A 27,910-nucleotide genomic window follows, 5' to 3' on the forward strand; every position below is an offset into this window, starting at 1 on the left:
GGAAAATTTCCATTTTGTGTTGTCAAAAACATTTTTGGTTGCCTATGGAGACATTTCCCTTCAGGGTTTTTCAAGTTACATGAAGGTCTACCAAACATCCGAGTTTGATCAAAATCGGTGTGTTACACCTCGTGTAGTCTCCTTGTAAGTCAACTAGTGAAACCAATTACCGGGTTAAATAGCGTAGGAGGGTGGTGGCAAGCCCTTCATGTCACGAGAGCCAATAGCTTCCTACAGTTACTTTTACCGTTAATTCCAGCAAGTTTTTATGGAAAGGGGAAACTGAAGAGCTCTGGGGAAAACCCCTCGAACCAGCAGGGAGATAACGTACAAACTTAACTCCGAGTATTAAAAATACTGTCTACATTTCGATCGTTTACGGCTTCGTATATTAAGGGATATTCTTTTAAACACATTGTCGCGAGGGGCTAACCACTCTCTGAAAATCTGTACACCGATTACCAATGAGTACAGCCTTTGGTAGTGCTAAATCTGTACTCATTTACGTAATCATTTTAGTGCAGTCAAAGGTACAGGCTTGTACACCGATTACGGGGAGTGGTTAGCCCCTCGCATTGTCGACAATAGTCCTACCAACGTAGAAGAAAAAGCATTGTTTTTGAAGTGGAGCTGGTTAAGTAGCTGCTAGACAATGATTATTTTAGGTATGACACCTACTTAAGGGGGTTAAGAGGCAACCTGTCACTCACTAATCCTCAAACGCGTGGCGAGAACCGTCACGTTATACGTATTGCGGATATTACGAAAACTACTGGTTACTTCTTAAACCTCTTAAAATAATAAAAAAAAGAGTTTGTTTTTTGACTTTCAAGTCGCGGGGGTTTTCAAAGAAAAGGGCATAGTACATATCGCGGCTTCCACGTCCAATACGTCATGATAAATCATCCCGAATATTTCCCACGTATACTAATCAGACTCCAGTTCGGATGATGGCTGGAACAGGGGTGAGGGGGGGGGGCGAACGGGCGTCGAAGAAGCGTCTTCGGATGACGATATAAGCCCGATGCCATTTAAGGCTCTCCCTCCTTTTAGTGTAAGCCTAGATTCATCCTTCCTACGACGAAATGTCCCGTCGGTTCGTAACGGCTCGACTTCACCCTCGCCCGTCCTTTTCTCCAAACTATCAAGTCCGCGTGACGTCTTTGAGCAATGTTTTCTGGAAGAATCTCCCGTTATTTTTTTCTTTTCCCCCGGCGCGCCCCACCCCTGCGAGTTTATTTCGGGAAAGTTTCCGAGAGATCTACGAAGGCTGGCGGGCCCACGTCCCCGCGCGGGAGCTTTCCATCAGCTTCCAAACCTAAGTACGTCTCGGCCCAGACTCCGGGTTTGCGGTAAAAATCCGCCGCTGAAAGGTTTACCGCTCCTTGTATTCAAAAAAGCGGAGATACCCGGATATCGCCCGGAAGCCCCTTTAACGGCGCACCCCGCCACCCGTCACGTGGACACCTTTCGTATACCAGAGTTACGTCATTCCTTCTATAATTACTCGCGGGAGCGAGGGCGTATTTCCGCTCTAAAGAGCGCGTACCTTACAACGCTCCTACCTATACTATATTAGCCGAGAAATGTAGGTTGGGGGGGGGGGGGATTCTTTTAAATACGAGGCCGAATAATTTAATGGCATTCCCGCGTTAAAACTCAGGGTCGAATTATTTCATACAGCGCGTCTAAAATTAGAATACGTATTCGTTCTTTTTGCACCGTTGGCCAACTAACTGATTCTCGTCTTGACACGATCTTACCCCCGTTCTTCGACTTTGATATCGTACCGAACCCGGAAGGTATATTTCCACTCAATTAGGCTCTTCAGGGTGTGGTTCCAAAGACAGTGTCGGACTGGCGGGTTGGGGTAATGTTAAGAATGGAAGAAGATCTACATCCCACTCTTGTGGAGGGATGCTGGAAGATTCGCCTCTGACGCGCGAGGAAAAGGGAGGATGAAGAGGAAGACGTTGGAAAGGGAGCGACGGAGACTGAAAAGTCTACGAGGGGAAAAAAGTTGGCGAATTTTATCCTCCTTCTCGAGGCGCCTTCGCCTTTCCCTCATATCTGGGATGCGGAGGATGGGGAGGAGCTTCGTCGACGGGAAGATGATGGTGTCTCTCTCTCTCTCCGTGCCGAAGGTGGGGGTGGTGTATAAGGACTCTGCCAAGGAGGGATTGAGAGAAGCTGGAAAAGTTTTCGGACCCTCATTTCGAGCGAAGAAGACTCGCAGCTACCTCGACCGCGGAAGTCCAGGGGGGCGAGTTCTTATACGAAAAAAGCGGTTCTTCGGCGGGTTTCCTTCCTAACCGAAAAGGTTTGTCGTGGCTGCTACCCTCGATCTTTGTTGAAGAGTGTGCGCGCACGAAGGAACCGTTTTTAAACCAAGTCGTCTCTTCGATCCCAACGAGCGAAAATCATGTCTGAAGAAGTCGAGGTCAAGCGCATCAAGAAGGTCAAGAAGAAGACCAGGATCCAAGTGGACGTCGACGTCGACGAACAGCCTTACGCCCAAGAAAATGAGCAAAAAGAAGAGGTATTTCCTCCCACCCTTTCACCTACTATCATCCACGAACCGTCACTTATCCCCTCAAATTACAACCCAATAAGCCTTACGTATTAATATTACCTGGACTAAAACTCGTGATATATCCAATATATATAATTATTACGTATCCAATATATATATAATTATTACGTATCCAATATATATATAATTATTACGTATCCAATATATATATAATTATTACGTATCCAATATATAAATAATTATTACGTATCCAATATATTGGAATTTTGTATAATAACGTTCGCTTTATAAAATTTGATTTTTCAAATATCGTGGTTTACTATTAAAGGGCGTGAATTACGAACCAGGGCATTTTTTTTTTAAGAATATAGGAATTTGGGGCTGGGCGAATATATTATTTTTATTCTCGGTATTGCTTTTTCTTCGCGTGATTTAAGTCGCGCGTATTTCTTTCTAAACTTGAATGATATTTATCTGTTTTTGGTAATGGAAGAACATCTTTCGCGCGCCATTCGAAGACGTTTCCGAGAAGCTCTCTATAAATAGGCGCGCGTTTACCTACATTTTTCGTAACGTTAGAGTAGCGAGTGTTGTTTGAAATGATGTATAGAATGACGGGGCTAGCTCGTTGAGTGACTCGAAACAGGTAGCTATTTGTTCGAGGCTGGAAACGTTCTCTCTCTTCGGCGCCGGATCCTCTCCAGCTTCGATCAATGTGTAAAACTGACGTTGCCTTTTACTCAGTGACCCAAATTTTGCCTTTAACGACGAGCCCAATCTACCTCCGCTGAATTTAAAGACGAAACTTCCCTTCTCTCTTTGGTTAAATTTGTCAAAGGCGCTCTCTTAATCCGACAAAGCTTTTGTTCGAGAGCTCCAATCTCGCCCTTGAGTCTTAAGCCGCCTTAATGGCTTTCAAACTTAGGTTGTTTACGCCTATATAATATCGGGATTATCCGTCCAACGTATTTTTTCATTCTCATTCTAGCTCATCTTCTCGGGCGAGTACACTAAGGCCATGTCCAAGGACTGGCATTCCGGTCACTTCTGTTGCTGGCAGTGCGACGAGTCACTGACCGGTCAGCGATACGTCCTCCGCGACGAACACCCTTACTGCGTCCGCTGCTACGAGCAAGTGTTCGCCAATAGCTGCGAAGAATGCTCGAAGCCTATCGGCATCGACTCCAAGGTAATCTTTCGAACGTTTAAAGTTAGTCATTGTAAATACCCCGCGTATATCATTTGAGTCAAACGGTTCTGTCCCACTGGTCCATTGCCATGACCCTCGTGGCGGATTAGGTTAATTTTATGATAATGCGCTGGAAAATGTAGCCCAAACAACCCCGTATTTCGTCTAGGGTTTCCCTTTCTTATCTGAGCCGTCTTTTTAATTTAAATTGGCACTGGGGAGGAGCTCTCTTGATGCTAGTGTTTTTGAGGATGCCAGCCAAATTCGGTAGGGAGTAAAGAGATCTCTCTCTCTCTCTCTCTCTCTCTCTCTCTCTCTCTATCTCTCTCTCTCTCTCTCTCGGATACTAAACATAGCTACCATCCTACAATTAGGCGGAGAACCTCCAGTATGCCTTTCTTTTCACGCTCTCCTTACGCCGAGTAACTTTTTTGACGACAACCTGTTCCTTTAGCCTAAAAGGCTTAACCTACAATATACATTTTTTCTTTCGTCGTGAACCTCCCGAATTTTTTTTTGTCTGGTCTGAGGATTCATTGGCAAAACGACAAGGTCCTTAAAATAAAACTTTTCTACTTTCGTGGCAACCCTTTCCTCAATCTTCGTAGAGACGCCAAACTCAATAAACATATCTGTAGATTGAAGTATGGGTGGCTTAAAGTATATTTCGCGAGAAGATTAAAAAAAAATGGAAAGTTGCCATATAGGAACCTCCGATGGTTAAGCTTAGCAATTCGCTTTGGTATAGCCGAGTATTGAAAAGGAATCGGCTCTTAGTTTGAACTGATTTAATAATGCCACGAAGGCGAATAAGCGTAATGATTGGGAATTTGGTTTTCAGGATTTGTCGTATAAGGAGAAGCATTGGCACGAAGCTTGCTTCTTGTGCAGTAAATGCCGCATGTCCTTGGTTGACAAGCCTTTCGGTTCCAAAGCCGAGAAGGTCTATTGCGCCAGTTGCTACGACGCCGCCTTCGCCACTCGATGCGATGGCTGCGGAGAGATCTTTAGGGCGGGTAAGTAGAACCACGGTCTGTTCTCGTTCGCGAGTCTATACGGGGATATTTAAATCTGATTTGTCCCTCGGATTTAGGTACGAAGAAGATGGAATACAAAGGTCATCAATGGCACGAGAAGTGTTTCTGTTGTTGCATGTGCAAGAACGCCATCGGAACTCGCAGTTTTATTCCCCGAGACAACGAAATTTACTGCACCACTTGCTACGAAGAGAAATACGCCACCCGTTGCATTAAGTGCAATAACGTACGTCTAGTACATACTCCTTTTCCCAATCGGACATTTCAAATGACGATTGCCATCTTATCTTTCAGATCATTACTAGTGGTGGCGTAACATATAGGAGCGAACCCTGGCACAGAGAGTGCTTCTGTTGCACCAACTGCGCAACCTCCTTGGCCGGTCAGCGATTCACATCCAGGGATGACAAACCCTATTGCGCCGATTGCTTTGGCGAACTTTTCGCCAAAAGGTGCACCGCCTGCAGCAAACCCATCACAGGTAAGACGGGTAATTTTTTTATAGGTACGCGTTCATTTAAGTTAGTAGCTAATAGTGCACGAAACTCTACCTGACATTCGAGCCTAGAATTTATCCATTTTAACCATACCCATTTATTAACCTCAATCACGGAGAAAAGCTAGGGAGTCGTCTTGAAAGCGTCGCGGGGGTCCAAACCTGGGGGGCTGTTCTGTAAACATTCGAACGGGAATTCGATCTCGATACCCTGTACCATGTCGAGATCGACTTCGACAATTTACATTGATTTATGCTTATTCGAAATAAAAACTTGTTGCAAGGTTAACGGTAATAGTTAGTGTAGGGAGCTGTTGGCTCGTTCGTGTGGCATGAGGGGCTTGCCACCACCCTCCTACGCATTGTAACCCGGCCACCTGAGTTAAAAGGCTTTAAAAGTCGCTCGATGACTTAGGCCTAGGGTGGTGCCTTGGGTATTAGCCTAGCTAATTATTATCTTTACCGAATACCATTCGTCGAGACCTCGAAGTTCAAAATCTAGTTTTCGATCGAAAATTGGATTTCGAATATTTACAGAATAGGCCCCCAGGTCTTTTTCACGCGTGATAAATGTACTAATCTAGGGGTCAGTCTGTTACCATAATCACGTACAAAGTTTAGATAATAAAAAATTCGAATTTCCCAACGTAGAATTTAAAAGAAAAATTATGCCCGACATCGCGTCAAAAAGCGTTGACATAGACGCGTCACATTCTAAGAGACCCAGTGTCGACCCCTTTGTTGTCAGCCCCCACCCCTGAGGATAATAGTGGCTCGCCCAAACTGTTTCAAAATACGACTCCTTATCATTCGTCCGTGCCTCAATTTATCGAGGTGGTGTCTGGATTGATAGCGTATATCCGCTTGAAAATGCTTTTGGTTAGGTGTTGGATAGCGGTAAAAGAGGCAATTTTGTCTGAGACTTTTTGTGAGTTTTCTCGTCCGTATTTTTGCAGGCATTGGCGGAACCCGATTTATCTCTTTCGAAGACCGCAACTGGCATAATGACTGTTTTATCTGCGCTATGTGCCAGAACTCGCTGGTCGGGAAGGGATTCATTACCGACGCCTCGGATATCCTCTGCCCCGAATGCGCCAAGCAGAAATTGATGTAAATTAAAAACGCAAACAATTACACAATTAATATCGTAACAATAAGCGCCCGGGGAAAAAATAACAGGAATTTTTTTAGATAAAGCGCTTTATGAAACAAATTTTATCGAACGTAAATTTTAAGAAAACCAATATTAAGTTTATATAACCAAATCGCTTCGACTGATAATTTTTTTAGAGAAAAAAAATCAAAAACATAGTTGGCGCGAAAAAAAATCGATATAAAAAAATGTACCCGATTTCTATTATTTAATCTTTTTATTTTTTGTCTTCGCCAACCAGTTGATATATTTATATTTAAGAAACAAAACGAAAAATACGCGATTGAACTGAATTCAAACAAAGGTGCTGTTATAATCTAAAAATATTATCATAACGTAGGCCTATTATCCTATATTTTATAAAAATACGCCATATTAATTATACGAACGCAAAATGCGGGGAGAAACTGAAACGGAACAAAATTGGGGTCGAGGTTGTTCTTCCATCACTGACTGTTTGTTGAAGGCTTAGGGATATCCATTCCACTAAATAAGCTGTTTTTTTATTAAATCGTTTTAAAAGAAATTGAAAAAAATTCGAGTTTTATCTAAAGGGGCTAAATGCTTTGATAAATATCATCAAAAATATATATAATCGCGCCCCACACGTAAATTTCACATTTTTTAAACATCTTACCATCCTATTGGAGACTTATTTGGAGTATTGAGTTTAAAATGAAATCAAACAAAGCATAAAGAGCTGCCATTTTTATTTTAACGGGGAACAAGCTATCGTGTTTAACAAACAGTTACAAAAACCAAATAATCAAAGTAATAGGCCTAGTTGACTGGAATAGTAAACTGTTTGAGGATTAATTATAAACAAATTGCGCTAATTATTTAGGGTTTATAATTAAGGGTTTATCTAATTATACAAAAACGCGTTGCTGTAATTTATTGAGGTTATCTGATATTACATTTAAAAAGGCCTTATTGACATGTCGTCCAATAATTGTCAGTCCAAAATCAGTGGGTTTTTAAAAACGGAGCTGCCACAAAATAGAAATACATATTTTTCGGATTTAATAACTGAAATTTAAGATTATTAGTATAAAATATATATTACAGCCAAGTAAATTACGGCATAGGTTTTTGATAATCAAACTTTTCCCTTTTGGGAGAAAATGATATGAGAGTAAATCAAATGACAAAAAAATCAACAACTATGACTTTTTTTAAAAAAGTGAAAATAAAACTACAAAATGAATCGTGTGATGATAGTTGCCTACTTAATTTTTGTTGCCTTGTGAGTCTATAACAAATTATTGAAATAAAATTGATGGTTAAAAATTTAAATTAAACCAAACGTTATTTTAGTAAATGTATTCCTAAAGAAACCACTGTGGTCATAAACATATCTTTAAAATAAGTCGCGGTTTTTACTAAAAATTCCACCTAAAAGCGAATATTTTAACTAAATACTAAATTGTTTAGTCTCTAGTAACCTTAATAGTGCCAAATTTGTCCTTCGCTTTTGCGCAAAGATTCGGCTGACTTTAATTGTTTTGTCAAATAACATTTGACAAAGGTTGGGATGATAGATCCGAACTGATTTTTTTGGCTTATCGACTGGCTTTGTATATTTTACCAGGTGACTACCCCCTACTATACTTTAACCCAAACGTCTTTTACCAAGTCAGCTGATTCTTAACCTACGCTAAGCGAATTGAATTTTTATAACTTATTTTTGCGTTGTTAGCGTTTTGATGTTACTATTAAAACAAAACTCAGTGAGGTAAATGAAATAACTTAGAATGCTTATAGTTGTTAATGCAATTTAATAAATATTCAATTTTTCATACACATTAACATCTTGTAATTGTAATATGACATATCAATATTGATGAGTATTTCTATTAACAATTCGTGAAAAATAGATTAATAATTGAGCAACAAAAACATTTCCTGGAATGATTAATTTAAGATCACATCGATTACATAATTGAAATGTTATTATTGGAAAATGGGTAATTTCCTTTTTTATGGTTCATCTGGGGGAAGCGAGGCAATTAGAATTTCTGGTAATAGGTTGCAGCTGCGAATTGTGTCAACTTTGTCCTCTAATTGGAAAAGCTCATTGGTGAGTCTTCTTAGTGTACAAGAGACCTCCTGCCAATAATTAAAATTAATATTTAGATTCTTAAGAGTAATTCACGTTACACGTATACGAACTTGCACAAGAAGTTGAGATTTTATTAATTGTTGCGAGATGGCACTTATTTCTTTAGAGGCTGTTTGGTAAGGTTGACAAGCCATTTCAACCAAATCTTGCCTTAAAGTAAGGTTGCGGTCCCCTACATTGAAAAATACACGGCTCTTAACTATCACCATTTAAAAAAGGATAGATAATGGACTTACTTAATTTTTTATGCAACAACCTAAAAATAAAATTTTTAGTTCATAAGTTTAATAATAAAAAAAAAACAAATTTGAAACTGACGTGTTGTATTTGGGCAAATCAAAGTTTGACAAATCTGTTTGGCTACTTTCTCTAGAGGAATGACGACTTCTTTGACTAGTACCCCCAACATCATAATCTAAAAAGTGAAGTTGGTTTAATACTTTGATTTTAATATATTAAGTGAATTTGTAGCACCTGATTGATAAAGTGATCGCGAACGTGTGTCACACAGCTCCTCATCAGATTCTGAAGCCTCCCCCGACACCACTACCCCTTGCTGCGGAACAGGTGGAGCCTTCAAATAAATAAATTGCCTAATTTTACAATAATGATACAGCTTGGATAAATAATTTATCCAAGGATACAGGAGCCTATAAATTACTACTTATGTCACTCATAAATATTAAGCCTTTGCGTTTGTACCATTGGCAAACGTCTGCCTGCCCCTAGATTTGGTTTTGGTGCCGGTCCTGGTATTAAATCAATTTCTATGTCAGATTCTTCGTCTTCTCCTTCCACAACTCGAACTCTATCCGACCCTGAAGCCATTATTTTACAGTTTAATTCCACTTTTAATTACGTCTGAAGGTTTTGACCCAGTGGCAGACGACAGTTATGTACGTTTTCATTTTCTAATAAATTCAAGGCTGCAAGTCTAGATGGCGATAGCTCCGTGTAAAGACTGGAAAGAATCACTTCACAGCGAAAATAACGTAACAATCATTTCCCTTCGGAATAATCTTTCGCAAACGTTGACAAAATCAAACGTAATAATGGTTAGTGGAAATCTAATTATATTATAATAATATTATGAATATGTAATATTATATTTATAAAATTAGTACATTTGAAAAAACTCCCTGAAAAAATATGACGCTCGTGTTTTTAGTTACTTGATAGTTGCTTTTAGCTAGCTATAAGCGGGATTTTTTTAATGTCAACATTAAAGCGCGAAGACCTGTTTAGTTCGCTCCGGAAGACGCAGATGCGGGGATTGTCATAGTGGAAATTTTCTTTTATGAATAATAATAAATAGAATATATTTAATTGCGTACATTACTTTTTTAAATTAGTACTAAATGTGTTCCCCATTTAAGTTTACGAAATTTAAAGATAATTAAAATCAGGAAGCTAAACTACAAAACAAAGATGGTAAGAATTCTTATTTTCGTTCCATATTGACGACTTAACCTTAAACATAGTTTCTAAATTTGAAGATCTATTAAAACAAAAACGTAGTTATCTGGAGTTAAAGGGTTTTGTGGCACATTGGTGTATGCAAATTATATTTTTGAGACGCCTTCCCGTTGGAAAACTTGACTTCGAAGCTTGTTACTTTACGCTCTATTTTATTCCTAATACAGGAAGGGGAAGTATTGTATATAATATAAATAATGCGTTTTGCATCAAAAGCGGAAGGAGCCGGGGTGGAGTTAATTTCATTGTTATTTAAAAAAAAATTTAAGCATAAATTCGTTTAAAAATTTTGAACATTTGAAACCGGTCGAAGCCGGGGTGGCGGTGTAGCTGTTGATACGTCGGCTACTATACATTGTTATATTATCAATTTTATGCAGAAATTCTGTGCACGCGATGAAACTAATATAATCGCAGTATTTTTAAAAAGACCTATTCACGAGTTAATGACGTCAATTAATCACGTGAGTCCTATTTTTTCATTCCCCATCGACTTCATAGTTTCGCCTAATGAATTTTCAAACCGTATACATATAATTAGCATTCACGTCGCTATAAACTGCTGAACATGTCACATTACGTGTATGAGGGGTCGGACATTTACATTTTGGACTATGGGATTTTGGATTTTCTTTGAAGGATTTTCCATATAAAGTCTGTGAAGGAAATTCTTAGATTTTCGTCTTATGTATCAGCTAGGAGCCACAAATAATGCTGTGTTTGTTGCTCCTATCAGCATATAGTTAATAAATGCTAATGGCACAATTTTAGCACCTGCTGTCGGTCGTCTGGTGGAAGCGCTTTAATTAGTGTGGGCGAAATATATAAAAACTGGGAAACAGACGAAGGGGGTGTCACTTTGATACTAAGGTGTAAAAATCGTGGATAATCACTTTAAATCGCTTAAGAAAATCACCGATAAATTGTGAGAAATCCGAGGGATCGTACATTCACTTTCCAAGAAATCCGAAATCCAGCCTGGATTTCTTCAAAATCTCTAAATCCTGCCAGAAATCCCGAAATACCACGAGAAATTGAGAAATCCTGGACAAAAGTGAAGAAATCCGAAATCTAACAAGATCCCGGATTTCAATATTTCAAAAACCCGCACACATTTTTGGTGAATATCCGACCTCTCGGAGAAATCACTGGAAATCACCGGGAAATTGTGAGAAATAATGGAAATAACCGATAAATTTTAATAAGTCACTGGAAATCACCTAGAAATGTCTTTTGAAATTCAGTAATCAGGTGTAGAAAGGTTTTACGAGTGACTATCTACTCGTTTTTAGATTATCTAAATCGGTTGCTGATAAACCAATAATGTATAGTGTACGCAATTAATCGACCTTGCACTTTCCTTGTTCCGTTAGATTACGATCGGGTTTCTTAGACAACAAATAAAAAAATTAAAAATAAAGATTTCGTATTTCAAAAAATTCGCGTTTATAAGTGAAGTTAAAGACATTGCAGTCATTGTTTCCATGGCGACACTTAAAATTTCCGTGGCTATCATTTTAGCGTATTATCGAAGATAATTTATTACAAAAAATTTAAAACAAAAGAATACCCAGATGGTTTGGATTTCTATTATCTAGCTCGGTTCTGGCTAATGGCGGTACAATGGTGATAGGTGAAGAATATATAATGTTTAGACGCGTCTTGACAAGGAACTAGCTGACAGCTACGCAAACAATGGAGTATATCTTTTTTCCTCGTGTTCGGCGAAGATTCTTCCGCCCCCACCAAGTGGTGTCCCCTCTTTAATGGCGATGCGGAGTACGGGTGATTTGGAAAAAAAAGCGATTTCTTCCGAGTCTATTCCCAGAGTGGGAAAACTTTTTCGCTCCGTGATAATAACCTTCGTAGAATAAAACACGCCAATTTTTTTTCGAAGCCACGAAACATGACCAAAAGCGCATTCTTTTCCATGTGGAACAGGCAGATTTTTTTTTATCCCCGGAGCTCTTTGAGGCCTTTTATTCGTAGTTAGCAACACGCGCTCTACGAAAGGTTACGACTATCGTCCCGGTTCAACAAAGAAAATGTTTCATTGCGCGGGTACTTTCACCTGTATAGTAGCCCTTTAAGAGCGCCGCTGGGTTGGAGAAACGCGAATCGCGACTGGATGAGTCGTTTCATTCGACGTAGTTTTTTAACCCGTACCGTAAAAACAAATTGAGGAAAAATGTAGTTTTTTGGCGAGGTTTTTCGTATCTTTTTGCATAGCTAAGAATGCGCTACTATTTTATCTCGGTGCCAACCCCCCTCGTTTTCCATTCTTTGGGCGAGACGTCCATTTCTTTTTTCCTGTTTATCTTTAAATGCATCGATGAATATCTTGATTCCGAAAGTGATTTCTTCCCGAGAGTTCCCTGACCGTTTCGTTCTCCGCTGGAAAACGCGAATAGGTTAACTTTGGTCAATTTATAGGCGTACGTCTCCATTAACACCAGGCGATTGTATAAGTTGAAATCGGCTCCCAGTCGTGCACGTCGGGAATTGACACGCCCACCCTACAGTTATTATTAACGACGATAACAATTACGCTTTGTGAACCGTGTCCTCGCGATTAGCATTACAACGGGGTAGATGGTCCGGGGACGCGGAAAAATCCTTTTAGTATAATCACGTTCGTCGAATTCGTCGTAGCGCTTCTATCCGCGTTCTCTTTATTCGCATTCGCTTTTAGAGTCCCCGCTTTGGCGAAAGCTTTACGAGTTACGTCAAAAAAAGTTTAATTTCCGTAATTGAAGTGGTCCGACCATTCTAATTTTAGAATACATCAATCTAGAATTTAAATGCTTCGGAATTAAATGATAATGTTTTATTCCTTTTACGCAATGGTTGCGAGAAAAACATAAGTACATACTAGTCGTAATCGAGGGGTAGCACATTCATCCAAAATGTGTACGGGATTTTGAAATCCTGGATTTTAAGATTTCTCTTTGGACTTCGTAATTCTTAACTTTTGTCCCGGATTTCGGGATTTCTCGTCGGATTGGGCGATTTTCCCTTTTCTTGTCGGATTTCTGGATGACTAGCCGGATTTCGAGATTTTGAAGAAATCCAGGATTTCCTAGAAAGTGTACGAGATTTATTTGTATGTCCGACCCCTCGGTTGTAATACTTGTATAACTATAATTCTAGGCAATTTTATAATAATTAGCCAAATTCATGTTCTGAATCAAGAAAACGCCCACGACCGCAACAACATTTTAATCGAGGGGTCGGTCATTTGGCCCAATACCGTACAAAATTTGGAATAATATCCAAAAATTTCCCTCCCATACACTTCGTATGACCAATCCACAATAAAAAAATCCAAAACCCCTTACTCAAAACAAGCAAATTTCCGACCCCTCAATTTTAATCCGCATTTTTCATTAATTTCGTGACATATCAAGCCATGGTCGATCAGTTTGTATAAGTAGTTTGCTTTGCATTTGCAGAAAATCTCCAAAATAAATAAATTAAGCTAAGCCTAAAAATCCTGGCTTCGTTCGCGGTGAGCTCAGAAAATCCAAAAATCCGCGAAAGAGAATGTTTTCACTCGGTATAAAATCCTAATGGGAAAATCAACTTACGACTTGTCGAAGAAAACATAGTTCCAAACCAACATAAATAGCTCCCTTTGCCATTACGAATTTACGAAGAGTGAAAATAGACCAACAAAATGAAGGAAATTACGCTGTATTTCCTTTTAAACAAGTTTAAGTATCAAATTCGAAAATCAGTATTTTGTTCCGATCCAATATTTTGCCGAAGTGAGTGTTAAGTTTGATTGGAAAACGTTTTAAAATTGATAAAAGTTAGAAGGCATTTAGAACAAAATTAAATCGGTTACGGCGTCGCGCAGATTCAAGCCAAAATCTTTCCAGCAATATTTGAAATCATCGCTAGATCTTTCAGTCAGTTATTAAACCCTTTAGTTATAAGTATTTGTAACCTTATTTTGGCTGTAATTTCAACATAAATTATCCTATTCTATATTTTCTCAAACATTATCTCATATAAAATCGTATAAACGACTACAAATTTCCTATTTTTATTACAAGATTTTAGCTTTTTTAGGGGATCTACTTTAGATAAAGACGGGGAACTTGATTTCAATATTTCATTTTATTGTCATCAATTTTTATTTAATGAGCGCCGCGTTTCAAATATAATATCGAATTATACAAGAGGACAATATTAGAGGTAAAATATAACCTTCATTTTGTAAGCCCCCATCCATAAACGGCGTGGATTTATATAATTCACCCGTCAGTCTGTTACCTGAGATATTTGAAGTCACTCAAATCTATGAAAAAATCAAAAACGATTCAAATGAAATTTTGAACATTTGGTATTATAATATTTAGAATGTCCTTCAGTCCGTTTACATTGAATGTAAATGGTCTGAGGATGGCCGTAACTTACAAAATTATATGGTGAATTATAAGCAGATAAATAATTATTTCTAATATCTAATATTTTGAAAGTATGTGTATTTAACAAATCTGTGTACAAGGCATGTTTGAATAAATTTGTATTGTCAAAAGCGACGCAGTAGTACAAACTACAAAGTTTTTGTATATAAATCTAAAGTTATTATCCTTAAATACGTACCTTTCGCAGGCTCTCACTGATTTTTCAAAATACGTTTCGAAGAAAAAAATAGTGCGAGGGAAATTCGTTATAAAATTAATTTTCTAATTCTAAAACTTTCATTTGGAAAAACTCAAGTTTGTTAATAAGTAAGCTTCGAGTCTACGAAAGTACGTTACTTTTTTACCGTCTAGATATGTAATTCTTTGTGTGATAGATATTATTTACTTCTGGTATTGTGTTACAATTTACCACGAGTTGCATTTGAAAATTCGAAATTGACGTAGTAGACGTTGTTTTACCGTAAATATGCCTATATATCGAGCGGAAAGTGCAGAGATTAACCAGTATATTTTCCCCGAAGAAAACATTGAATTTCCGTGACATACTTTTTCTCGTTTAAGCTACCTGAGTAATTCTTTACTCCTTGCCCCAAAATGATTATTCTTTTAAACCGGTTCTGGTAGAAGTTACTATCGATTCTCATATGTTGATTTTTGCGCCGTTTTTTATATTTAGAGGTGTGCCTTCTTCGCCTGAAAGGAAGTTAACATTTGGACCATTTGAAATTCAGCGCTAGACTCCTATATCCGTTCGGAATTTTCAGTCGTTTTCTTCACGCCTTCTGGGAAATAAAAATTATCCTTGGCTGTAACATTTATGCCGTCATCGCCGTGACTTTTTGGTTGCAACCTTGAAGACATGTTCCTCAATTTGAACCACCGACCCATGATCAAGAACAGGAGCACCAGTGTTTTACAATGTATGCATTTTTTTAAATAATGACCACAAGTAACTCTAAAACCTAGGCCTTCGACAAGAATTCTTTATTCCCTCCCCCCCACCCAAGATTAAGTACATCTTTTAAAGTTGATTTAGACATGGAAGATTTAGATTTGATTGGGTTGATAAGCCTGTGTCTCTTTTTAGATGAGGAACATGTGGATTCTGGATTGTAGCTTTAAAGGAAAAGAGTAACTGAATCAATGAGAAAAGTTGCCTCATTAAAGTCCTAAATATTCCTTGGATATGGATAATAAAGAGCTAGCCAAAGACATTTACAAAAGCACAATGAGTTATTCTCATAAAGAAGCTTTGACAATATGAGATTTCTGTGTCACGAGGCGACTCTTGCCCATGATATCCAGCTAACAGTCAACTTTTTTTGGCTTAAAGAACCAAAATGTTCACCAATATTTGTCACCAGTGCTTATCACTGGTTACGTATTGCCGTACACATTGCTATAAGATAATATTTATTGTTGTGGTGTTTTTCATCTTCTCTCAATATGCTATGAATCTGATAGTCAAAAACAAAATTCCTAAAATTATAACTCCATCCTTGAGTTGGGTATCTTCATTATCAGCCCGTGGAATGTTTAGAGTTAATGTAGAAAATGAATCTGGCTCCAGAGCAGGCCCTAAAAGCTCTTTAACTAACATTACTGGTGTAAAACTGCCTGCAAATGCAACAAATTTTGTTATTTCAAATGGCTCGCATTCAAGTGACTCAACGAATCCAAGCTTATTAGCTCAAACTACATTGTCTTGGAATATAAGTATAGAAAAGATCAAGTTGCCTAATTGTTCTCTGGTTCCTCCTAACTTAGGTATTATTTTTTTGGTGTTGCGTAATTCCTAAGACAATATAGACCTCGTACCCTAGATTCGAAATGCATCACGCTTAGTCAATTGCATTTACCTACTTACTGCCGGAACTCTGAATAAATTAGGTCCATAGTTACTATGGTAACCAACTATAGAAATCTTACTACAGCAACCGATGAAGCTCGATTTGTCAGAGGTCACGTGCCAGAAATGTAGGCAATCGCTTCGTTTCAAAACTGTGAATCGGGAAGCTCTAAATTCGAATCTACGGTACAGAGTTCTATATTATCTCTGGTAGTTATTTGTTGTTTCTTAAATATATTTTTAAAACAGTTGGAAGACTTAAAGTATTAACGGATGCGCCTGAACTTAAAGAACTGGAGAAAAGGTTTCCTAAGCTTGAAATGGGTGGTAGATTTAAGCCAGAAAAATGTAAAGCCCGCCATAAAGTAGCCATCATTGTACCGTATCGCAATCGAGAGCATCACTTAAGGATGTTTCTCCATAATATTCATCCTATTTTGCAAAGGCAGGAACTTGACTATGGGATTTATATTGTGGAAGAGGTGAAAAGGATCAAAATTGTTTTTTTTAAAAGCGATGGTATAATTAATGATTAAATTACTCCCAGGCTGGCAAAACAAAATTTAATCGCGCCATGCTGATGAATATAGGGTACGTGGAAGCGTCGAAAGATTATGACTATAGTTGCTTTATCTTTCACGACGTAGACTTAATACCCGAAGATGACCGTAACCTATATACTTGCCCCGAGCAACCCAGACATATGTCAGTGGCTATTGATAGCTTCAATTATAGGTAAAAAAAAGTAAAGCTTTTAAAATAATTTCAATTAAAATATTTCAATATTTGTCTTATTTCTTTTGAAAGGCTGCCTTACAAGGACCTTTTTGGAGGTGTGAGCGCTTTATCCAAGAGTCATATGGAGAAAGTGAATGGCTTTTCCAATGAGTTCTGGGGTTGGGGAGGTGAAGATGATGATATGTCGAATCGTTTGAGATATCATGGACTTCATATATCTCGTTATCCACCCAATATCGCTCGTTACAAAATGCTGAAGCACAGTAAAGATGAGCCAAATCCAGAAAGGTGTGTATTTTCTTTTGTTATGTGGTTTTATTTGCCTAAATTGGGAACTAATTATCTCCAAATATTGATTTTCAAGGTATAACAAATTGTACAAAGGTAAACAACGTTTTAAGACTGACGGACTGAATAGTCTACATTATAAACGGTTAGATTTTGTGTTAAAGAAACTTTATACATGGGTGCTAGTTGAATTAAAAAAACCAGAAAAAACAATTCTTAAGAAACACTAAAGACTTTTTTGAACTCTAATCATTTATTAGAGGTGATTAGAAAAATTATCTCCTTGTTTTGGAAAGTTGGGCTTTTTTTACATATGCACTTCCGATAAATGATTTATCCCACCATTTTGAGCTTAGATTTCTTAACTAAGGATTAAAAAATAATCTTAGTTCAATACTGCCATCTTCAAAAACTATTTTGTCACTTAATTTTGCTTTATTGTTTAATATTTTACTCTTTCAAGGGTTCCAATATTTTTCTGCCACTATAAATTTTAGTAGAAATATATCTCGCTCTTACATAGAATTATATATAATTTTAAGCGTAAAATTTATAATTAAGTACTTTATTTTGTGTTATTATCAGAATCATGTTTCATGAGATTAAAAGTAATGAAAACTATAATATTACCTGTTTGGTGCTAACATAAACAAAAGTCGATTGAATTATCACAACTTTTATATTTGTGCACAAATGCTGAAGGCTATAAATGAAATCTAACTACAATTAATCTATAAATGAGGGTGCCAAAACAAATATTTATTACTAGGAAACATGATTTTCTAGTTGGAACAAGTTCTTTACTACTAGAAAAAAAATATTGGAAGAAGTGTTTTTAGGTCTGACTTAAATTATATATTTTCTTGAATCTGCCAGGCGTTAATTTACTCCCATGCAATTTTTATGTCTAAGATTATTACAACCTGTTAAAATGTAAATAGCAAAATGACTTTTCCCATACGGATAAATGTATGTAGAATATAATTGTATGAAGGCTCGTGCCCTAAAAATTTCAGTCTTCTATAAATTCAAAGAAATACTTCCAACTGCTTCTTTAACTATTTAAAAGATTTTACTTTCAAGGTGTCATTGTAGTTTTGCCAGTATTCAATTGGTAAAGTTTCCCAACATTGTCTTTTTTTTATAAAGCTTAAAACCCTAAGCTTTATGGAAAATAGAATGTTCCTGTTAGGGGAGTTTTACACTAAGATAAGCTTATAAAATTAAAAATAGCAAATTTCATTCTGAACCAAAAAATGTTTGTAATATATTTGATACATATCACTAAGTGCCTTAAAAGGTATCTTTATCATTAAATGGATCTACACTGTGAACATCCTGTGAAATTTTGTATGCAATTACAAATGATAAATGTCAAATAAAACTTGAGGCTTCTAAAAGCGTAAATATGTTCAATAATGAAGAACCAAAATTAACATTCCTTTTTATTTTGAATTTCACATATGACATTCAAGTTTAGAATTTTTTAATAATACAAGAAAATTATTTTGCAGGACTTTTCTTGTCCCATACTGCAAATTTTCCCTTTATTAGTTGCTTAGCAATAATGATGTCTTTATCGCAGTTGGTATCTATAAGCTGCACGTAGGTTACAGTTTTATCATTGCAGGGATTAGCCACAGGTTTGGCCATTATTACTTTCCAGTGGGCAGCGTAAGTTAACTTTTCAAATAATTCAGTCGCACCTGTTTTCCAGATACCACCCTCTGGCTTCACATCAGCCAAGCAACATTCTATAGCTTGGAAGGGCAACCATTTGAATTCGGCATTGAGCAAACAGATAACTTCTTTGGAAAGTATTATTGTTTCTCCAAAATCAACGTAGTAAAGCTCGACTTTAATGTCAGATTGGTTGTACTCATCTTGTATAATTCTTCGTACTTTAGCTCGATACCAACTGACGTCCTTCTCAAAAGGCGCCGCTACTACATCATCAACTTTAAGGTTATCTCCGACGGCTTTCTCTTCTTGATTAACTTCTACACTGTAGTAATCTGTCATATCATCCACTAGTTTATCCAAATCAACTGATTTTGTACCAACCAGCTGAACCCAAAATTGGGACGGGTTGTTTACCCCAGAAATGTAAACTTCAGAAAATCCATCCGGAGATTGTGCATGCAGAGATTCCTTTTGAAATTCTTTGAATGATAAACCCTAGATAATAAGATATTTTGTTACTCATTCAATTTTTACTTTCATAACTATATCTTCTTTACATTTTCATTTTTTTCAGAATCAAAATTTAAGGCTAGTCTTTGTTGGTATCTCAATCTTCCAGCTGATGAAAGATTCACTTTTTGACGGAACGCTTCTTCTTCAGCCAGTTTTTCATCAATTAAGTTAATGGCCAAATCAATTTGAGCTCTAGTCCCTCTAATAGTCACCAATTTCATGTTATCTGGGTCTCTTTCATCACCCGCTCGGTCTACGCTGATTTTTGCTTTAGATGCGTAACACATGTGTCTGAAAATGAGCCATGAAGATAAATTTGTGCATTACGTATTCCAGATAAATATTACTATTACCGAATAGTATCTCCATTTCTACCAATTATCCTCCCGCAAGCTCTGACTGGAATAAAGATTTCAACTGTTAAAACTTCAGGTTGGTTATTAATCATAGTGTGAATAATGGTTTCTGCTTCTTGAGCATTTTCGCAAGATCCTGTTATTATTAACACACGGTCAACCTTTTCACCAATGGGGCCTTCCTCTACATTAAGGAAATTTTAACAGTTAGGTGAAAATGTCAAGTCGAATAGACGTCTTTAATTAGAATACCCCTATCTTCAAATTTGATTCTGGTTTTAGTTTTGTCTTGGAGCTCCTTGATAGCAATACCTTGCCTTCCTATGATGGTGCCAACCATTTCGTTGGGGACTTTTACTCTAATAACTGTTTGCCTAGAAGTGGTGCTAATTCCAGCTTTTGCTCTCCTAAGTAACTTTTGACAAATCTCCTCATCATCGGGTTCTTTTCTAAATAATACGTATAAAATCGCCGCCGATGCTGATAAACTCACGCCTAAGCCCGCTAATAACAAAGCTTTTCTCGTTTTATCGTCCATTTAAATTGAATTATAAATTTAGAGGATTAAAAATAGCCTATCCTTTCATTCTTTTGGTACGAACATGCTCGCGTAGTAAACAATTAAAACAAAAGTAATGACAGATTTTCCTGCATGATATATTATTGGTCAGATTCCAGTTGTCCCAGACATGCGCACTGTTGCGCAGTGGGCTATAATTCACCAGATTTATGTGTTGCCAATGTTCGAAAGTCGAAATTCCCATTGCTGGATAGTAAATTTTCCACGTTTTCCCACACCCCTATTTAGCCCCACCCCCAACGAAAACCCCACGGAAAACATGCCATAATTTTCAAAATGTGTGTGAAATTACAATTTTTAAACATTTTGGTTTTCATATTATTTATAAAATCCCAATATTCACGAAAATACACTGCTCTAGATAAATTTGAGCTTCCTATACACTCTTTTTTTGCGGTATTTTCCTGGGCGCGTCCATGTTTGGTTTTCCCCTTTCAACCCCATCCTCCATTACGGGAGCTCAAAAAGTGGATGCTAGTCTCCCCGCTGAGGGCGGAGGCAATGGCTGACGAGCGGGAGGCAAGTAAGAGGGGTAAAATAAAGGCGCGAAAAAGAGTTTATTGAAAGTCAAATTAAAAAAAAAACATAGGATATATACCCGCAGACATGAAAATTCCCACAAAATCAACGTTTTTTAAAAAAAATTACCTATTCCCCACAGAGCCAAAATGTACCCCACACATTCCCACAATATGATAAATGTCCCACAATCTGGCAGCACTGGCTAGGAATATGAATGAGAGAATGGCCCATGGAATGGAAAACTGTATCCCTCCCCACTACGGGCTCTCTGTCGCAGCCATAGACCCCCAGCGGATAGGCTAAGCCTAACAATAAACATGCAAGCAGAGATGCAAGCAAGAACTGGCAATTGTGAGATAAATTCAGTAAATAACAATTCGAAGTTTTCAAAACCTATCTCGCGACATCTACTGAGACTACTGATGGCTAAAAAGTAAAAAACACATAAAAACGAACAAGTTCAGCATCATGCTGGATGGGTTCATGGGATGGGATTCCCTTGCTATGTCCCAGGGCGGTTGACCAAGGTGAACAGTTTGAGCGTCTATGTACGACCATGCAGGTCGCGCTGGACAATGTTTCGTCCTATGGCGTAAGATGGGGCCTAAACTTGCAGCCGCTGAAATGCAAATACATGGTTCTATCAAAAGTAAATAGGGGAAGAAAGTCTGGCACTTGGGTCCAACCGCATGACGTCTTATTCGAGGGGTAAAATTTTTGGGCTTCGTGGCTTCGGAAATGACTTCCCCCTCGTCTCTTTACAGGGACACAAAGGTATCGGTTGTACTCCGCCACGATGAAAAATAGTTCTCTATAAAATACGTGAATAATAAACTTTTGCTTTCGATAATTTGGTTAATTTAGTTCCTAAATAAAGTAGATATATGGTAGAAATTAAAATGCGACGTTTTAAAAATAATAACACGACTTTTGAAAAGAAATTAACCGTAACTAGAATAACGCTCACTTAAATCGTGGAGAGCGTGGCGCCATCTAAGAGCAGAGATCGGGACTAATTGGTAAATCTACGATGTTAAGGCCTAACAATTTGCAAGTTTAACTGAAATAATAGCTATAGCTACGAGCTTTTTTTTGTTTATTTTACAATTGTAATAGTAATTATTAATTAAAATCAACCGTTATCGAAGGAAATAATGTTCAGCATTTGACAGAGAGACTATTTGAAATCGCGAGGCGGTGACATGGTTGCCAGGGAATAAAATTCAAAAATTTCATCTTGAGCGCGGACCGGAATACCACAAATGCACTACTTCGTGCGTAATGTGCAATCCTTATTGGTTAGAAATATCACGTGATCACTAGCTCTTTAAAAAGGGTGTCAACTTGTCAAGCATGGTGGAAGGTAAAATCTGAAGGCAGTGAGAGACTTTCTCCCCCTATTTACTTTTGGTTCTATCCAAGGTCAAACAAATTCCGGACACTCTTCAACTTCAGCTAGGATGCAATATCCTGTCAGGGTGACGTCATACAGATATCTAGGGGTTACTATAGACGACAGTCTCTCATGGGCGGCCCACATCGACGGGCTTATCTCGACTTCTCTGAAGTATATCAATCTTTGGAGGGTGGTTTCGGCGACTGACTGGTGGGCCGACAGAGCAGTCCTTAGACTGCTTTACACCCATCTCATTCGCTCCAGTATGGATTATTCCAGCTCTCTCTATGCGTCGGCCACTTCCACTGTTCTTGCTAAGCTGGACAAAGTTCAAAACGCGGCTCTGAGAGTCATCCTTGGGGTCCCACCCTCAACGGCCATTAGTCTCATGGAGGTGGAAGCAGCGCTTTCATCAGACGCGATCTGTCGGAGCTCCTCAACCTCACTCCGTGCGGTGCAGCGGACACTACTGCTTACTACACCTCCTTTTTGAGGGAAGGATTGTCTCCTCTCGAGACTTTGGAACATCGCTTCCCGTTGGGACGTTTACCATTCCTCCTCAGGGCTTGGCGTTTGGCATAGGACCACAACCTGAGCTGGCTGTTCAATACCTCCCTTCGCCATTTGCCTTTCAATGGTTTGCCGTCCTGGGAACCGCCCACCGCGATGATTCTCTCGACTTGGCTCACAACAGTTCGGATATGCTGCGAGACGGGTGCGGCTTTCGCGATCCCGGCTATCAATGTCGGCGCGACGTGTCTTGTGGATTCCAGTCATCCCATAAATAGGATCGAACTCTTTGCTATTCAAATGGCTTTGTCTTACGCGTCGGTCAACCTCCAAGGCACTTTGGTTATTTGCTCGGATTCTAAAAGCACTCTCGGTCTATGGACCCGGTGGTCACCACTATTCACGACCTTTATGATGGATACTCATAACTCTCCTATGGTGTCCGGCGCATGTTTGTGTTCCGGGCAATGAACTAAGTTACTAAGCTTATACACCCACCAAAGTTGGACTTGCTCCTTCCTTCCATCCTCGCGGAGCTAAAGGCCACCTGCCACACGGCAATTTCATTGGCATGGACTCAAGAGTGGTCCGTAACTAGGACACAATGGCCTCTTCTGGACGCGAAGCCTTTTGCTGGCTTTCAAGCCATTGTGCGTATAACTTTAACGCTGCGGGAGGACACGCTACTCGGGCGCCTTGGCTGTGGCCGACTTCCCTCTAGGGCGGTTCTCCATCGCTTTAATCTAAGTCCCACGGCCTCCTGTGCTCGGTGTGGAGCCGCAGTGGATGACGCCTCCCACACCTTATTCGCTTGCCCATCGTGACGGACGGCTCGGGCTTTTCTTCTTCGGGCGCTTACGTCTAGGGCTCTGCTGGCCAATCTAGTAAGCGTCCTCTATGAGGTACACGCCGAATTCTCCGACGTCGTTGTGGCCACCTGTGACATTTTACGTAAAACCATTCAAGCTTGACTATAACTCTTTTCGGACGTTTTTACTTTGATATGTATTTTGAGCTTTTCTTTTTACCGTTCGTAGTTTGTTTGGCCTTTTGTATTACTTGATGGTATTGTAGTTAATGAGTCCCTTTTCTGTGTGCATGGTGTGAAGGCTTCCAGTCAAATACACCCACCTTTTACAAGTTAATCCCCCCCCCCCCCCACGTGGAATTCAACGTAGGCTTAAAAGAGACGCAAAAAGGTTTGGTATTTACAAGTGCTAAAATGGTCAAACGTTGAGCGTTTTCGCATTCCCGAAATGATAAATTAGGCACAAACGTATCTTTTCATAGGTAGGAGCAAAAGTAAATATTGAGATAAAGTCTAATACTATCGCCTCGACCAAAATAAAGTATATAAAGTAGATATATGATTGAACCTAAAATACGAAATTTTAAAAACAATAATACGACTTTTTAAAATAGATACACATGTAACTTAAATCAGTAAGCCTAATATGACGTGATATCGCGCTAGCCACAAATTTATGTCATGTGGAGTACATTACAAGAAAACGAATATTTAAACGGATTTAAAACTCTCATTCAGGGGGCTATGGTTGAAATATCATTTTACTATAACCTAGTAACCTACTTTTTAAGCCTCTGTCAAATATTATTTACATTTTAAATTTTTATTTTAATATTTATTTTTATTTAAAATAATATAATTTACGATTTGTCTACCTTTCATTTTCTACGAATTAATATATTTATTTGCATAGTTAAAATTAAATACTACCTTCATCAGATTACCAAAGAATAATTTTCTCGACACCCGTGAAATCACATGGGATTATGAAATTTCTTATTTAATCGTGTCACCATATGTAACATAACTACTCATAAGTATGCCACTGTACCTTTATTCCATTCAAAAATCTAGTTTATTAGTTCCATGAGTAACAGCACTTGACAGTATATTGTAGTTCATTTTAGCTCCTAAGCCTTGGTTGTTCAAACCGGTTTGTTTACTAAAATAATGGCCGTCGGTTTATCAGAAGTAGAGCTAATTGGGCGTCGGCATAATCAGCATTTGATATTTGATGACGTCAAATATTACATCAAATATTACGTAGAGTACGGAAGACGCAATATCTGTGAAACAAACCGTTAGTGAAGAAATAGAGCTAGTGGCATACTTATGAGTAATTATGTAATGTTCCATATGGTGTCACCGATGGAAGGCGCTTTCCGCAGTTTTTACCTCACAACTGCTAGGTCTTGCTTGCACACGCGCTCCGTGTAAAATCGGGGATCTATTTTATTTTATATGTCTATGGTCGCACCACGGAGCCGGACAATACCTTATAGCGATTTCCACTGTGAAGCTCCGAGAGCGCCCCGAAATCGATTTCGACGTCACAGCTCGTGTCGAGATTTCCAAGGATCGTGGTCGAGCGAGTCTCCCAGTGAAATACAACCTCGTTTTACGAGCAACTCTCGGGGCGAGTATTTTCCAGCGAAATACGCGGAAAGTCATGGCGGACAATAATATTGTATTCCATAAACTTTATTAATCATCCATGGTTAGGCCTAGGCGTAAAGAAGAACTTACTTCATTTTCAGAGTAGGAATAAACCACATCCTCTATTTATCATATTATTTTAGGCCTTTATACTATTTCCGGCGTTTGCCTTAAAAGAATTGCCTCTATTTCTTCGTCGGAACTATCCGAAGACGATTCTATAAACAAATAAGCAGCCCGAATATTTATTGTCCTATCTAGTTCCGCCATTTTTAAAAATCACGAAAACCGCTCGAAATCTGTTGATCCGTCGAATTTCTCGGATCAAAATTTTCGCTCTCAGAGCACTCGCGCTGAGAGCGAGATTGCCAGTGGAAGACACAGATCTCGTCACGAGCTGCTCTCGATTTCCCAGTGGAGCAGCGTTGCCAGATCGAAAATCTGAAATAATCGTATCTAGGCCAAAAAATTATCAATTTTCCTGGAAAATTATCGTACATTTCTTTTTGGCGATAAATTTTAATTCATACATAAATGCGTTGAATTAAGATGATTTTTTAAAGCACTACAGGAGTTTTATTTCAGGGAAATAAACAAAATGTCTATTATCATTATTAACTGAACTTAATATGTTTAAAAATGTTTTATAAATGCGGTAATAACTAGGAGTAATAAACTCACACTCTGGACTACGCGTACAGAAAATGTATATCATTCATTTTAAGTAGAAAAGTTATATAAATTAATAATGAAATATAAATCGTTCGTAGTTTTTTAAAAAAATATAAAGATTATCGTACATTATAGTACGTTGAGGCAGAATTATCGAAATAATGGTACGATATCGTACGCCATGAAAATTATAGTATATACGCCCTAAAAATTTTGATTAAATTATCGCACTGTGCGATAACTATCGTACGTCTGGCAACGCTGCAGTGGAGGACGAAATCTCATCACGAGCGCTCCCGGAGCGCCCGAAATCCCCCAGTGGAAATCGCTATAAGTAACTTTTCCGTTACTAGCAGAGACACTTTGCGGCCGATTTCGAGTAGCGTAAAATTGTTGGCTGGTATACGCGATTTACGAGGTAAACGCCCCCTTTTTGGAGGCTAGTGGTGTGGAAGCTACCGGCTTCGATGCACCGACAACTAATGTCAGCCAATGAAAAAGGCGTGCCGACATCTTATGACGGTGCCCACAGAAATGCTCTCGTAATCCGGTAACGTAGCTCGAGCTAAAACTTTAACACATAGAGATAGTAAGAAGCTATATCTATGCTTTAACCTGAGTCTATAGCGCCATCTTACGGCAGGCAGTGTTACTATATTAACATATATGCGTATAAATATAATTTCGTCTGCTAGACGTTCGAAATAAGTAGTTTAGTAATGGAAACTGATTTTAATTGGTGGAGGAAGCTGAATGTTTGGTTTTAGTAGCAAAATATTGTAATATCTAATTAAACAATATATATTTACAATTATTTGTCTTTTTTTACTTTTGGGAAAAACAGTATAGTTGTATTCTTGGAAAATTAAATAGGCGCTTAAATAAATCATCCTCCCAGGAAATCGCTTAGAAGTAATATTTCTGAGAGCCAGTGTACTTTGTACGAGCAAATAAAAATCCTTTTAAAACTTTTTAATTCTTTTGAGCAAGATTAGATAGAATTGAGCTTTCACACCATAGAACAAAATTTAAAAAAAATAAATAAAAAATTAACCAAACACTTATAGCAGAGAGTGTATAGTATAGACTTGGATTAGTAATACGTAACCTATTATTGATACAAGGTATAGACCAAGAGTCGTCTTTCTTAAGTTTCTTTCAAAAAGCCGTAATAATTTTTCTAGCGGGAAAATGCCCGTAGGATCCGGATAAGAGATGGCGCCACCGTTACAGCCAGCTAGTAGCGCGCGTTTCAACACTGGTGGAGGACGACGCAAAAACTAACCAGTTTGCATTTGAAATTTTGACAATTTATTTAATTTGTAAAATTGTTTAAATATGCCAGAAACTGTTCCGCAAATGAAAAACAAAACTTTCTTTTTTCTTTTCTCAAGTTTCTAAAGGATAAAGATCGGTGAATTCGCGTTTCAAATTTTGTTTCTGGAAAATGCAAAACTCGACAAACTTAAAAATAAATCAACATAATACATACATGTTAATCATATAATTTACTCTATTTATTTCATCAATGAATGTTTTTTGAAACTTATAACTAACAACATATTCAGCTGTGCCAACAATTTTTTACTTTAATGAAGGCAACAAAAAAAAAACTCCCAGAAGCACTTGAAATTGCTTCTTAATATTTTCTGGAAATTAATAAATACAAAATATAGTTATTTATCAGTATATCTAATCCACAATCGCTTTTTAAACCATAAATTTAGGTATTAGTCAAATCAAATAGGATAAATCAATTATTGACCCTACCAACGTGGTCAATTACTTAAATGTACAAAAAACAGCGAAAGACTTCTTTTGGTACTGTAATTGTACCAACCGATTCTTTCTTGAAATTTATAACAGAAATAAATCAGGTATTTGACACAAGTTTTAATTT

At 38.0% G+C, this 27,910-nt stretch overlaps 4 protein-coding genes across 10 annotated transcripts in view; 2 read left to right on the forward strand and 2 right to left on the reverse strand.

Moving 5' to 3' along the window:
* Nucleotides 1–6,383, forward strand: part of Lmpt (four and a half LIM domains protein limpet) — a 59,727-nt gene extending 53,344 nt beyond the window's left edge. For 5 of the 6 annotated variants that reach the window (XM_090156507.1, XM_090156508.1, XM_090156509.1 and 2 more), the window contains 5 exons: nt 3,522–3,722; nt 4,564–4,738; nt 4,816–4,985; nt 5,054–5,240; nt 6,212–6,383. In XM_090156507.1, coding sequence (XP_090012633.1) covers nt 3,522–3,722; nt 4,564–4,738; nt 4,816–4,985; nt 5,054–5,240; nt 6,212–6,369 — 891 coding nt within the window. In that variant the 3' untranslated portion in view covers nt 6,370–6,383. Of the gene's footprint in view, nt 1–2,150; nt 2,540–3,521; nt 3,723–4,563; nt 4,739–4,815; nt 4,986–5,053; nt 5,241–6,211 lie in introns of those variants that run through there. The other variant, XM_090156510.1, reaches the window with a different exon arrangement.
* Nucleotides 6,384–8,202: 1,819 nt separating this feature from the next.
* On the reverse strand, nt 8,203–9,454 carry Blos3 (Biogenesis of lysosome-related organelles complex 1, subunit 3). 2 transcript variants are annotated; one of them, XM_090156514.1, is made up of 6 exons: nt 9,233–9,454; nt 9,005–9,104; nt 8,849–8,945; nt 8,767–8,786; nt 8,581–8,702; nt 8,203–8,517 (listed from the first exon to the last, which is right to left on the reverse strand). In XM_090156514.1, exons 1-6 carry the CDS (start codon nt 9,356–9,358, stop codon nt 8,389–8,391), a joined length of 594 nt encoding a protein of 197 aa, XP_090012640.1. In that variant the 5' UTR covers nt 9,359–9,454; the 3' UTR covers nt 8,203–8,388. The 2 variants fall into 2 exon arrangements, with proteins under 2 accessions (XP_090012640.1, XP_090012639.1); XM_090156513.1 differs by lacking the exon at nt 8,767–8,786 and having other exon boundaries at nt 8,204–8,517; nt 8,581–8,722; nt 9,233–9,453.
* A 326-nt stretch (nt 9,455–9,780) lies between these two features.
* On the forward strand, nt 9,781–18,682 carry LOC149932843 (beta-1,4-N-acetylgalactosaminyltransferase bre-4-like). Its single transcript, XM_090155294.1, has 7 exons — nt 9,781–9,961; nt 15,116–15,359; nt 15,527–16,206; nt 16,538–16,770; nt 16,836–17,023; nt 17,096–17,314; nt 17,391–18,682. The coding sequence occupies exons 3-7, from the start codon at nt 15,780–15,782 to the stop codon at nt 17,542–17,544; spliced, it is 1,221 nt and encodes a 406-aa protein (XP_090011420.1). The 5' UTR covers nt 9,781–9,961; nt 15,116–15,359; nt 15,527–15,779; the 3' UTR covers nt 17,545–18,682.
* A 74-nt stretch (nt 18,683–18,756) lies between these two features.
* Nucleotides 18,757–20,548, reverse strand: LOC149932844 (tudor and KH domain-containing protein-like). The gene is made up of 4 exons (XM_090155293.1): nt 20,119–20,548; nt 19,864–20,050; nt 19,555–19,801; nt 18,757–19,492 (listed from the first exon to the last, which is right to left on the reverse strand). Exons 1-4 carry the CDS (start codon nt 20,402–20,404, stop codon nt 18,818–18,820), a joined length of 1,395 nt encoding a protein of 464 aa, XP_090011419.1. The 5' UTR covers nt 20,405–20,548; the 3' UTR covers nt 18,757–18,817.
* Between the last annotated feature and the right edge of the window lie 7,362 nt (nt 20,549–27,910).

The sequence above is a fragment of the Leiobunum rupestre genome, chromosome 8 (assembly GCF_980474605.1).
Source record: "Leiobunum rupestre chromosome 8, qqLeiRupe1.1.hap1, whole genome shotgun sequence".
Classification (NCBI taxonomy): Eukaryota; Metazoa; Arthropoda; class Arachnida; order Opiliones; family Sclerosomatidae; genus Leiobunum; species Leiobunum rupestre.

Coding starts and splice junctions, on each gene's coding strand:
- LOC149932843 (XM_090155294.1), top strand. CDS start 15,780: ATGTTCACCAATATTTGTCACCAGTGCTTATCACTGGTTACGTATTGC. Junction 16,771..16,835: donor GGATTTATATTGTGGAAGAG/GTGAAAAGGATC, acceptor AATTACTCCCAG/GCTGGCAAAACAAAATTTAA. Junction 17,315..17,390: donor GATGAGCCAAATCCAGAAAG/GTGTGTATTTTC, acceptor TTGATTTTCAAG/GTATAACAAATTGTACAAAG.
- LOC149932844 (XM_090155293.1), bottom strand. CDS start 20,404: ATGGACGATAAAACGAGAAAAGCTTTGTTATTAGCGGGCTTAGGCGTG. Junction 20,051..20,118: donor AATCAAATTTGAAGATAGGG/GTATTCTAATTA, acceptor TCCTTAATGTAG/AGGAAGGCCCCATTGGTGAA. Junction 19,493..19,554: donor ATTCTGAAAAAAATGAAAAT/GTAAAGAAGATA, acceptor CTTATTATCTAG/GGTTTATCATTCAAAGAATT.
- Blos3 (XM_090156514.1), bottom strand. CDS start 9,358: ATGGCTTCAGGGTCGGATAGAGTTCGAGTTGTGGAAGGAGAAGACGAA. Junction 8,787..8,848: donor GATTTGCCCAAATACAACAC/GTCAGTTTCAAA, acceptor TTTTATTTTTAG/GTTGTTGCATAAAAAATTAA. Junction 8,518..8,580: donor AATCTCAACTTCTTGTGCAA/GTTCGTATACGT, acceptor AATTATTGGCAG/GAGGTCTCTTGTACACTAAG.